Source organism: Perca fluviatilis, chromosome 4, assembly GCF_010015445.1.
Source record: "Perca fluviatilis chromosome 4, GENO_Pfluv_1.0, whole genome shotgun sequence".
Classification (NCBI taxonomy): domain Eukaryota; kingdom Metazoa; phylum Chordata; class Actinopteri; order Perciformes; family Percidae; genus Perca; species Perca fluviatilis.
The window spans coordinates 6,414,258-6,427,725 of record NC_053115.1 but is presented as its reverse complement, the minus strand read 5'-3'; the positions used below and the strand labels follow the sequence as shown (position 1 = coordinate 6,427,725).

At 40.7% G+C, this 13,468-nt stretch overlaps 1 protein-coding gene across 1 annotated transcript; it reads right to left on the bottom strand.

Annotated features, from left to right (window-relative positions):
* Positions 1-1,131: 1,131 nt before the first annotated feature.
* eevs (2-epi-5-epi-valiolone synthase) lies at positions 1,132-12,760 on the bottom strand. Its single transcript, XM_039796631.1, has 5 exons — positions 12,575-12,760; positions 5,122-5,755; positions 4,437-4,676; positions 2,325-2,577; positions 1,132-1,703 (listed from the first exon to the last, which is right to left on the bottom strand). Exons 1-5 carry the CDS (start codon positions 12,715-12,717, stop codon positions 1,606-1,608), a joined length of 1,368 nt encoding a protein of 455 aa, XP_039652565.1. The 5' UTR covers positions 12,718-12,760; the 3' UTR covers positions 1,132-1,605.
* Positions 12,761-13,468: the final 708 nt, after the last annotated feature.

Below are 13,468 nucleotides of genomic sequence, written 5' to 3'. Positions count from 1 at the left end.
ATAGAATGCAAAACTGATTTTACCTTGTCATAGTTGAAAAATGACAGTTTGGTGGGTAACTAGGACATACATAGAACCTCAAAATCCCATTGACACCTATTTCCTCTGCAAATCTCACAATTTGAAACTGCTGCTGAAAACAGGCGAATCTGAACAAAGCTAAAAGTTGATTTCAACTTCTTAATTCCTCCTCATTTGGCACTACCTTCTATCTTTGTAACGCCCCAAAATTTACATAGGCCGCTAACTGATCTGAGGTCAGTTAGTCTTCTAAATCTATGTCGTGCAGATCTCTGCTATTCCATTACAAAATTCACTTCTGAGACTTTTTTATGCGAGAAATCAACTATGTAAAGCTCAAATATGGGCCGTTTTATGAAAATTGATGGCTAATTGCAAATTTGGTAAGACAGTGTCGGACTTTACGAGCTCCACAATCTGCCGGGACAGACAGCGGCTGCTGGCTGGGTTTGCTGCCTTCCCTGTCGGCCTCTCCCACTTCACAGACCCGCTGAACTGGAGCTCTGTCAGGATCTCACACACGAGCTGCACTATGTACTTTAGAAAAGAAGAAAGTTTGGAGGTTTTGCAAGGATATTGAAAATGAACCACGGTCATAAATGCAGTGTTCCAGACTGTACAACGGAATAACCTACTGGCCCAGAGAAACGTGTTTAGAACGAGTATATCGGACAATGGAGAGGGAGTTGCTACGCGGTGAGTTGTGATTCTTTGGTGGAGGTTTTTTTAATGTCGCAAGAGTAACGTTAGAACAACACTAGTTATAATGTTGTCTCGGCTAGCTGCTGCAGCTTGCGCCTGGGCATGTCTAGGCATGTAACAGACAGTGTGTCTGTGTTTGTGTGTGCGCGCTGTGCAGCGGTATGTGTGTGTCAGTGTGTGTGTGTTTGTGTGTGCACGCTGTGTGCAGGGCAGCAATGTGTGTGTGTCTGAAATATGAGACCTGCTGTATCGTCTCCAATGTATTGTGTGAGTGGTTCCTCAACCAGTCAGCGCGCAGCTCATCTAAATATTCATGAGCATACCATATTTGGAAGAAAAGCTGTCGTTCCAAATAGAGCCATTACACAGGAATGCATAAGGGCCAAAACAAATAGCACCTGGGCCATTTTCAGTCCAACCAATGTTACATACCCTATTAGGAGACCTTAAGGAACAGTGTGAAATACCCTATATAATCATTCTATCACCCCTTTAAGTAGCACTCCCGGGACACGAACACTCAAACACTCGGTTTCCTGAGTAAAAAGTCTTGTGTTTTCTCCTCAACTTCTTCTGGGAAGACATACTTCGCTCTCCCGCTTGAAATCCTGTGTGCATTACTTTACATAGCTATTTGTATGAATGGTTTGTGAGAACAGCCTGTGAGAACACATGCTGGTCAGAAGAATGTAGAAACAGCCGATAGTAGTGCTGGCATAATGTGAAAACACAGTTAAAGTGTTAAATGCTATCAACTGCAGTTTCTTTTTTCGCAATGACTGTAATGAGTACAAAACCAGAAGTAGATATACACCTCCCTACAAAATGTAAACATGTTCTCATAAAAACAGATTGAACAGATGCAGCTGTGGGATGGGCAGGTTAAGAGTCGCAGTTGCTGTCAGAGGAGACGTTCAGCTCATCACACCATTTTGAGTAAGCTCTGTGCAGGATCTCACAAGATGTATCATTAGAAATTTCTGAAATGAAAGAAAGGAAAGCAGAAAGATAATGCTTTAAATATTCTGAATGAACATGACAACTAGCTCATACACCTACTCTTACAGGAAGAAATAAGTTGTTTCTCAGTACATTCTGCTAATCTAGTGCCATAATTTGTAGAATGAAGACACAACAGCAGTATTTATTTAGGCAATCATGTTTAGGCAAGTAAAAATACTTAGTTAAAGTGAGGAAGTGCCATCATAGTTAACGAACGGACAGGACCCCGGGACGTTGGCAGTTAGCATGCTAATGCTAATTCGCCTGATGAGCTAACACAGGCTGAATGGCGCTCTATTGTGACATGCTACTGCCTGATGTTAGTATGTTGCCAGTTAGCTTGCAAACCACAATAGTTCTCCATCTAGCAGAACAAGTATTCAGTATGTCACCAAGCTTCCAGTCCTTATGTACCTGTTTTGCAAGGACACACAAATAACAATTTCTGGTCTGAGTAGGCGGCAAGAGTTTTTATGGCACTGAAAAGAACATCATATTACTTCCTTCTAGCTGCTGAGCAACAGTTTCGAGCTGTTTGAGCCCACCATCAATGCTGTTGTTTTTCTAGTAAAGACAGTCTTCCTTTAGCGATTTCTTACCCGCTTCCCCGAGACCAACAGGCAGAGGCATTCTGACCAGGCCTCCCGAATGCTTCAGCCTTTCCTGCAGAGACTTCTGTATGAGCTCCATGGTACATGCCTCATGCCAGACAGGCAGCTCCATGTTCACCATGCAGCTGATGATCCTTTGCTTGTCATCTTCTGTCAGTAGACCACTCTCCTTGGACACATAAACCATGTAGGACATATCGATGTTCACTGCCTCACCGTGCAGCAGAGATGGGAGAACTTTCTGTATTAAAAAGAGACAAAGATAATATGAGGACGTGGCTTTTTGTCACCAAAAAGGAACACGTGAAACCTATTTGGGTTTTCTTTTCTTTGTGGACAATTCATTTACATGGACTAAGTGGTTAAAGAAGTTACAGTGGATTTTTATGTTGGACTTTTAGTTGTGTGGACTTTGGGACTGGGATTTTGAGTGTTTTGGGTGAGCCATTAAATACATGAATATTAGATTTTTTTTCACTTAAATTGTAAGGTGTGATTTAAATATTCTAACAAATGAACTACAAAACGACACAAAACGTGACTTATCTTTGAATGAGACAATCTTAAAGGTCCCATGGCATGAACATTCCACTTTATGAGGTTTTTTAACATTAATATGAGTTGCCCCAGCCTGCCTATGGTCCCCCAGTGGCTAGAAATGGTGATAGGTGTAAACCGAGCACTGGGTATCCTGCTCTGCCTTTGAGAAAATGAAAGCTCAGATGAGCCGATCTGGAATCTTCTCCTTATGAGGTCATAAGGAGCAAAGTTACCTTCGCTTTCTCTGCCAGAGAATTTGGCCTGCCCATTAGATGAGAGACATGCCATAATGAGAGACATCATGGCTTTCAAACGAGCAAAGTGGCAGTTGGTCAAGGCCACACCCCCAACATCCACCTTGCCCCCCCTCTCTCCTCCTCAATAGCTACAGACACAGAAATGGCACATACTAAGGAAAGCTCATTGTGGGACTGGCTCTAGTGGCTGTAATTCTGCACCCAGGCTGAATTTCGGGAAAGAGACTTCAGATACAGTATTAGGGGACCACTAAGGTCTATATAAAAGAGACTTCAGATACAGTATTAGGGGACCACTAAGGTCTATATAAAAGAGACTTCAGATACAGTATTAGGGGACCACTAAGGTCTATATAAAAGAGACTTCAGATACAGTATTAGGGGACCACTAAGGCCTATATAAAAGAGACTTCAGATACAGTATTAGGGGACCACTAAGGTCTATATAAAAGAGACTTCAGATACAGTATTAGGGGACCACTAAGGCCTATATAAAAGCATCCAAAGAGCACCATGTCATGGGACCTTTAAAAGCCAGGAGAGAGACCTTCCTGGCACCCCTGACCAAATAATACAACTTAAAAATAAGGAAACAAGGGGTGACCTCTAGCTCACCCAGTAAGAGCGTGTGCCCCATGTAGGCTGAGTCCTTTGCAGCGGCCCCGGTTTGAGTCCGACCTGCGGCCCCTTGCTGCGTGTCATCCCCCATCTCTCTCCCACCTTTCCTGTCTATCCACTGTCACTATCAAATAAAGGGAAAAGCCACCCAAAAAATAAATAAAATAAAAAATAAGGAAACAAAAGTAAAACTGTCACAACACCATATAATAATGTACCATATCATACTATGATATGTGACATTGACTCTTGCATAATATTCTATGATAATAATACAGACAAACACTGAGTACCTACTACTTAATCCTAATCATATATTAGTCTGGTGTACACTGTTTAAATGTATTGACTCTGCTGCTAGTAATCTCACCAGTGTCACTCTATGTCATTTTGTCTCCAAATGCTCTTGTGTAGTTTCTATTTTTATTCTATTCTTATTTCCGGTAATGTAGCTTACATCTAATCTGTTACTTTCTATACTTATATCTGTACTTGTTTATGTCCTTGTGCTGCTGCATCAGCCGGATTTCCCTGCTAGTGATCAATGAAGGTGTATCTCATCTTGTACAATCACCAGAGAGAGTTACAGGGTCACATAAAATCAAATAGTGCTCTATATACTGCATGTCCAATAGCATGCATCAACAAAAGTAAATGGCTATGTCTGCCATGCCGGATCAATTACCATCTCTAATGCTGGGCTGATGAGGTGACCAAAGTCCACAAGTCTGTTTAAGTCATCCTCCCAAAGGTTTGGGGAAAGCTCCTCCAGCATGGTAACGATGGCTATACGAGTCGCTTGTGATGCAACCTGTAAGCAGTTGCGTCCATAGACACTGTTATCAGCCTGGAAGTTTGTGTCCAACAGCATACGGCCGTGTGTCTCAAGAAGCTCAAAGAGGCCTTTGTGTTTCATCAAGGCCATCTGCAAAGAACCAGCAAAAAAAATTAAAAAAAACTTAAATGATCAGTAAAAAAAATTTAAATAAATATATAAAAAACCTTCACTTAATCTCATAGAACTAATAAGCGAATGAAGTTACTACTTCTGCTACTGTAAATTGATTTTTAAACTTCCCTTGGTGACTCCTGTATTGGTCGCTGTACTGTAAATGGCATGTGTGAAATTGCTCTCATAGTCTTTTCTACTTTTTGCTGCTGCACATTCAAGAACTAAAGTAACAGGTGCACTTGGATAATCCCATACAGTCCGAGACTTACTGCTATGCATTTGTTATTGCACTAGCGCGATTATAATGGGTCCCTATATACAAATAACGTGTACATGTACATTTTTATGAATCATGCATGTTATTAACCGATGGTCATGTTAACACATACCTATTCCACTTTCAGGGACTTTAACGTACCTTTAACATCTCTGCTAGCCCGTTGGAGATGTGTCGTCGTGGAACAGTTTGTATGAAGGAAAGGTCAAGGAAGGCAGCAGCAGGTGGAATGTAGGCACCCAGCTTGTTCTTGCAGTTTGCAAAGTTAACCCCCGTCTTTGCTCCCACGCTAGCATCGATGTAGGACAGTAGTGTGGTTGGGACCCTGATGTAAGGGGTGCGTCTTCTGTAGAGTGAGGCAGCCAGGCCCACTATGTCCAGGCACACCCCTCCACCGATGGCAATAATGGGCTCTGTGCGGCGGTCAATGGAGAAGTTGTTGACCTCCTCTAGGATCTTCAAGGCCATTTTCATAGATTTGTTCTCCTCAGTAGTGGGTAGAGCCAAAATCTTGTATAGGACATTGTTTGCCTCTAAATATTCAGTTAGCTTGGGTCCGTAGATTTTGTAGACTTCTTGGTCAACCACCACAAAGCGTTTGATTGGCTTGTTGGATTGTTTAATGGCCTCCAGCTGCTGCAGGTCGGTGATGTGGCCCAGCAGGAGGGTGTCGTTGCTTGGGTCCAGCAAGTTCTGGGTCTCAGTTACCTTGTAAGTGAAGACAATGGGGCTGACCACTGTCCAACTGGTGCCCTTTTCTGTGATGCTCTCATAGCTGCCACACAAAACACATGGAACAAATATTTATCATTATGGCATGGGTTCCAATTATTATAGATGTTGTTTTAAAGTGCTTTTTTGTTTCTGTCAAAACATTGCATTGCATACTCTCTATTACCACTTCATTAAAGGACAATTCCAGCACAAGATGTGTACCCACTCAATCGTTCTCTGGGACATGTTTTCATGCTAATCAAATGCAGCTCCGGACCGAGCCTTTTGGGGGCCCTAAGCAGAATTTGATTTGGTGGCCCCCCCTCCCACCACTCGGAGTCACCTGTGCTTCACGATTATTGACACAAATGTCACACTATAATGTTACATTATAAATTAATACAGTGAGGTTATGTATTAATACAGTGACAGAGTATGAACTACTGTCCCCCTGGGCACAGATGCATAAGGACCCTCCCCCCTACTCTATTTGTGCAAAAGTGGGTGCAGACCGTGCGGGGGGGGGGGGGTCTCGGGGTGCTTCCCCCAGAAAAGTTTGAATGTGATAGATGTGATTTCCTGTATTCTGGTGCATTTTTGGGATAGTCAGCTTGAGAAAGGCAATACCTAAATTTGTTCAGATTCATAGCCTTTTGCTTTTTGACTTAATAAGGTAGTGACTTCATGCAACTACTTGGGCTTCAGGGCCAAACAACACGTTCAATCCCACAGGACTTCATGTTCTCTATTTATCCTGATAGGGATGCATATTTAGATTTTTTGTCCTGACCGATTAACCGTTAACAATCAGCCGACTAAGTCCAAGTCCACCCTTCTGGGAGAGTTAGCAACCACATCAATTAGTTTAGCTGCATGGTTGTCAGCTGTGGGTTTGCCGGACATACACTGTGTTAGTAGGAAGTAGGGCTGGGAGATATGCCCTCCAAAAAAATCCCTGATTTTTTTCACAAAAAATCTGATTCATGATTTAAATTGATTCTTCCCCCCTACTTAAAATCAATCTGCAGATGACAAATAAATGACAAGATCACACACACACACACACACACACACACACACAGACACACACACACACACGGGACATGTATACCATTATGATTATTCATGCCAATTTTATGCAAATTCATTTGAGTGTTTTCCCTACCATTGTATTGGGGGGGCGCCCTCCGTAAAAGAATGACAAAATGATATTATGCTATATATTCAACAAATTATATAATTATGCTATCAACAACAACTAAACGGATGCATGAGATAAAGCTGTTTTCACACATACAAGTAATTCACTTCTTGTTCTTCAGTAAAAGTTCAATTCATTTTGACTTTAGTTGTTTAGTAGTTTGACTTGCTCCTGTTTTCACCTGTTGCTGAGTAACGTACATTAACATGCCATGGTCTCATGAGTGTAGCATACCTGTAGCAAGCTCCTTCGTAGTAACTAGCGGTAAAAACACATTGAAACACAAACAAAAAAACATTGAAGAGGTGCTCCGTGCTATAAAGTGGCAATTGCTAGTTGTTTAAGCCGCTACAGACCTCTGTCACAGCTCGGTCGTATCAGCGGCTTAATGGTGCGTTCTAGTAGATGTGTTGAGCTGCAACCGAGTTCCTCAACACCGGGTCTCAACAGCTGACGGTGCTCCATGGTGCTCCGTCCAATACTCGCTCCGTCAGGTCAGCGGTAGTTCGTGGTTCAGTTATTCGAGAATAGGTGACTTTGAGCCGGGTAAAGAGCACCATGTGCTGCCGGTCATTTCGGCGGAGATTACGGTTAAGTAAGTAATGAAACGACTAGTTAAGAAAATAACTAATATTAGCCGCTGTCGCTGCCATGTTGTTTGTGTATCTCCATGGTAAACGCGTGGGGGGAGGGCTGGGCCCATTCTGAACTACGGGAGCCCAGATGGGACCGTCGGCGAATGTTAAGGAGAAAAAACAACACTTGATTGGGGGCCCCCTGGTGGCCTGGGTGCCCCAAACAGCCACTTAGTTCGCTTATGCGTCGGGCCGGCGCTGATCAAATGTGTTTGTAGCATGAAAGAAGCTAGCGCGGACCGCTGATTAGCTTACAACGCTAGTATTCGGGGCACAGGGATAGTAAAAACAGATTATTATTTTGTACCACTAAAAAGGCTCAAAATATCACCAAACTTCAACAGTAGCATAATGTGGGTCCCTAAATGTTAACCGAAGCATTGAGAACTTTGTAAGTGTACAGTGTATTGAAAAGATAGATTATAAAGACACTTGAAAACCAGTCATGACTTACAGCTGGCGATGCAAACTAAAATCAAAAGCAATTTGCTCAATATATCTGAAATAATCGCACCAATGTAAAACATAACTTGTCTAGTGTAGCTAACTACTCAGTGGATAACTGTCCATCTGGTCCCTCCAGTCTGGGTCGCTGTCTCCAGTTTATTTTCGGGACATGGAAAAGTTTCAAGTACAGCCCTGTTTATCAGAGAGGGGAAATCTTCAGACTGTACAAAACACAGCGTCTCTTGGGCGTCGCGACGCAGCAGGTCCCACTCCGTGCAACACAGACACTCCTGTTCACACAATGTCCGCAGGAACACCACCAGTTTTGCATATACCGGTAGTGCTCTCTCTCTCTCTCGTAGCCCTTTCACGGAGCTTCCGCAGCTCTTCGTTCAATAAACTGTCTGTACACTTACAATGTTCTCAATGCTTCGGTTAACATTTAGGGACCCTCATTATGCTACCGTTGAAGTTTGGTGATATTTTGAGCCTTTTTAGTGGTATAAATAGCGATATGTTTTTACTTTCCCTTTGCCCCGAATACTAGCGTTGTAAGCTAATCAGCTCTCCGCGCTAGCTTCTTTCAAGCTACAAACAACCAGAGAACGATCGAGTGGGTACACATCTGTTAATAACCCCTAGGTTCGTTTTGTGCCAGAATTGTCCTTTAAGTACACCTAGCTAAAACTTATGCAGTCTACAGTAATACAATAGCCTTCAACACTAACACGTATAATAAGGGGAATGCATGATGAGGATTATTTATAATTTCTGAAGACAGTGATTTCAGTGTTTGACATTGATTATGAAGTACCTTTGCAACAGGACCTGTGCGTAAATGAGTGTGTACTGTGGTAGGCCATTGATTTTACAATGTGCTCTGATGTGTACAGTGCTGTGAAAAAGAATTTCCCCTTGGGGTCAATGCAGTCTAAAGACCTTGTCCCTTTAGCATTAGTTTCTCAAATCCTTCCTCGACTAGACAGAGGCCCAGTTGAGTCTCAAGGACCACATTTAGCGGCAACATCCACCACCACTAAGAGATTAAACGTCAGTGTCCCCAAAACTCCTTGTCCCTGTTTTGGCTGGAAGCAAAATAAACAAGTTATTATCAGACCACTCTCTTTATGAGGGAACAAAGATGGGAAAACACTTAACTATTTCTCTCCCAAACTCACAGAATAGGAAGATCAACAGAGCTCAATGTGGTATTTCTCAACATTAAAGGGGACATATGAAAAACTTACATTGTCAGTGCTTGTGCACATACATTTCGGTATCTCGAGTGCCTACCAACCCACAAAACTGAAGTAGTTGTTATTGAAGCCAAGGAGGAACGACTAAAAGTCAGCACTCAGCTTCAATCGGCAACGTTAAGAACCACGGACAAAGCCTGAAATATTTGTATAGTCATGGAGCCAGACCTGAATTTCAAGATCAACAATAAGACAATTACAAATCAGCCAGCTATCATCTTACAAATATATCATGGTTAAAGGACTTATGTTACAGTAGGATTTGGATAAACTTTTCCATGCTTTTATCTAACATATTGCACCAATTAATGGATTTTAAAAATACTGCTGTTGGTTTATAAAGCACTGAAATGTGTAGGGCCAAAGTGCATTTCTGATCTGCTGCTACATTATGAACAAATCTGTACCATCCATACCTCTCAGGTCCTCTGGGACAAGTCTGCTTTCTGTCCCCAGAGTCAGAACTAAAAATGAAAAAGCAGCGCTCAGTTGTTATGCACCACATATCTGAAAACAACAAACAATCTACCAGACTGAAGACTTTTTTGTTTGACTCTGCCTTTTAATGAATAATTATGATTTCTTACACTGCACTTTAAACTTTATTTTTTGTTTTTATTTAATTGCTCTTTAATGTTTTATGTAAAGCACTTTGAAGATTTAGATCCAGCCCGTATATCAATTTGGGTTCACAATAAATTTTGGCCCGCCTAGCTGTGCGCCAAACTAAAACACAGGAAAGTGTTTTTTAAACTGAAATTACCTGACATTCAAAGCAGAATATGACATATTTGCCGACTCGGAGACTCGGAGACAGAAGCAGAGAGTTTTCATATTCAGGCTGAGAAACAGGTTGTTGTTAAAAAAAAACAATTGTCATTGTTTTCGCTTGATTTGCTAAATTCTGTGATGGCTAAGGAACTCTTTTGATGACTTTTTTAGGGCTTCATGTCAACAAAAAGCATACAAAAATGTCGGAAAAAGCAACAGATTTACAAAAAGGTGACAAATGTCTGAGAAAGCCACAAAAAAGTCGGAACAAAAACAACAAAAATGAGGAAAAAAGCTACCAAAATGTAAATAAAAAAAAAAAGTGACATGCAGTAACAAAAGCGTGTCAATAAACTCTACATGTCTGGCCCTTTTTCCAGTGTATCCCTTAGTGAAAAGGAGTTTGACACCCCTGATCTAGATCTAATAATGTTGCAGGATCTCCATTAAAAAGCTATTATACATTAGGTCATATATATACAATGTATTACTTTTTTTTTTAAGTAAAACATATTTCTCCTCCAACTCCTACACTTGTTTTCTGTTCTACTGCAGTTAATGCTGACATGTTGCAGTTTTCCCTCAAGCCCACTAAAATTGGCAACTGTAGCCTCTTACAAAATTAAAAAACTGAAGAACCTCAGGCCACATTCCAACCTCAGTGAAATGCAAGGCACTGGTTTACTGGAACTTCAGTTGTCATAAAGTCAGATTCTATTATTTAAACATGGCAGTCTGTCTCGTGAGATATCAGAATAGCCCTGGATTCCAGAAAATCACAATCTAGACCTTTTGTTTGGCCACAGATGAGCAAAAACAAAAATAGCCACAAATTGGCCATAATCAGCCTTTTACATATATTTGTTGATGATGAAGGTGTAACAACTAAGAACTAATTTGGCTCAATTAAGGACATACATCTCTATCTGCAATGAGGACATAAATCCCACCCTGCAATATCTTAAGAGCACGATAGTTTAAGTATGTGAAAAGTACAAACTTGAAATGAAATGAGTAAGAAAAGCCTGAAACTGAAAAAATAATCACTGAAAAATGACAGAAGACAGTCCTAAAGAAAAACAATAATGTTTCACAGCTTTCTAGATGTTTCATACTTGTAGTAATCAGTAGATTTAAAATAGTCTGCACTAGAGTACTTACATTTAAACACCTTGATTCCTGAAAAAGTTTCCTGCCTTCCCATTGAATACCATTTATTTTATATGAAGTTGGAAATTTTTTGCCATTAATAATTTGAATTAAAACATTTTTTTACTGTGTTTTAATATCAATCCAGATTTCACACAATTTTGTGCACAGTAGACCTAAATCTCAGTTGCTGTTTATTTTACACTGACTACACAGAGTAGCCATGCTTGATGTTAGAACAACCACATTTTGTGACTGTGGCCATGTGCCGGTTAAGTGAATAACCGGGTTATGCCAGTTCTCTCCGTATACATGAGCGGGGAACAATGGGGAGAATGACAGAGTAGCCTAACTCTACATTTGGTACAGTAGGTGGCGCTTTGCCAATGAACGCACACAAAAAAAGTCCCTACACTTTTTTGCCGAGACACAGCGTTGACAGCCCCGGAGACGGACAATCGGTCTTTGCGTGGCCATACTAGGATACGGTTAAGATGTAGCTAGCTATACATGGAGGCATACCCCGGTACTGAAGGAGTTCTCTACCTCTGTTAACTTTATTTAGAACTCCGATTTTTACATGGAGTTTGAGAACTAGGGGCATTGCCCGAACCCGAATATAATCTTTTTTTTTAAACTGCATGTAAACAGTTACCTTCGGGCCAATTATGGAACAGGATAATGATCAAAACTTAACTTAAAACATAATAATAAGCTTAAATCAGGGATCTTCAACAGGGGGTCCGGGACCCCTAGGGGGTCCTCAGAGTCACTCCAGGGGGGCCTCCAAATAATTATTTTATATAAATATTGTTGTTTTTTTTTGTATTTTTGGGGGGGATTTTCCCTTTATTTGGAAGTGGATAGACATGAAACGGGGAGAGAGATGGGGGATGACATTCTTTTCAAAAATTAAAAAGTCTTAACACGATTCCAACATATTATTAGCAATATAAATCCCCACTGATGATAGGCTTACTGGCCAATAGGTAATGTAGTCACTAAGGTAGCCATCCACAGATACCGTTCATCCCAAAGGATTGACTGTTCCACATGTATGTTTAACATTAAAACATGATTTATAAAAGCATGCCAACAATTATTAGGCTATATGAATAGCTTAGTATTCTATGCAAAAAAAGGTATCTAAAAATGCTTTAGGTTGCCCTAAAAGTTATTGTAGGACCAGATGAATATGCAACTCAATTTTATACAATATTGGTAGGGAGTCCCCGATCCGTCTCTCTTTCAGTTAAGGGGTTCTTGGCTTAAAAAATGTTAAAGACCCCTGGGCTAAATAAAATATACTAAGAAGAGAGTCAGAAATAGAAGAATGGTTACATTTTCCATAAACAAATCTAAACACATATATCATAGGCTACTTGTGATAAAGAACATAGCTTATGTTATAGGCTACTCACATTTTTGCAGCAGAGACACAGTCAGCTGTTTCCTTAGTCACCTTCTTTCCCTGTTTGCGCTTCCAGGTACCTTTTACCTTTACTAAACTAAACTCAGTTTTCAGTTCTTTTGTATCATCATCCTCCAGATGAACCTTTCCCATTATCGTTGTGGTAAGTGTATGCCTACGTTACAGGAGTGGACAGAGCTAGTCAAAGTCCTAAGAAGAATTCCATCAGCGGTCTCTTTAAATAGCCTATAGCATTTAGAGGATGGCCCTGAATTGTGGGAGGAGCAATTTATATGTTTCATAAGCTGTCACGTAATGCCCCTTTTATAAGTTTTGTTACCTGCATTGCCTGACAAATACCACTTTGTGTGCACCAATGCATGGTAGTACTTAGTTTTATGATATGTAAATCATAAAATGAAGATACATGTGCTCATGGTCATGGTCTTCTTTGCATATTACATTTACATAGAGGGAAAAGTCTTTTACTTGAATTTGGAGAAAGAAAGAAGACACATTGATCCACACAAGTTTTCACTGCCACAGAGTGTACGTTGCTGATTTGACAGGGCAGTTGTAGCTGAGTTTGTGATATTAGAACAACACACACAAGTTTTGATGAAACACTGTGTCAATATCTCAATTTAATTAATTTGACTGTCAGAATTTAAATGTTACCCTTAAATTCCTTAAAAATAGCTTTATTTGAAATCTATGAACATTGGTCTTATAGTTTACAACAAAACTCAGTGTAACTTGATGGACCTGTTGCTCTACCATGTGCTTAGCTGCAGTTAAGATTTGTGCAATGAGGTCAGTCATTTTTATGTGCTTTCTGAGGAGTTTTTTCACAAAAGTAGGGGTCTTTGGCACAGCTTGAGCTATATCAGACAACAATAGCTCA

Excerpts from the sequence above, each read along its gene's own strand:
- eevs (XM_039796631.1), bottom strand. The coding sequence starts at position 12,717 with ATGGGAAAGGTTCATCTGGAGGATGATGATACAAAAGAACTGAAAACT. Across the intron at positions 5,756-12,574 it reads TGTGTCTCTGCTGCAAAAAT|CTATGAGAGCATCACAGAAA; the intron begins GTGAGTAGCCTA and ends TTTGTGTGGCAG. Across the intron at positions 1,704-2,324 it reads TGTTGGTCTCGGGGAAGCGG|AAATTTCTAATGATACATCT; the intron begins GTAAGAAATCGC and ends CTTTCATTTCAG.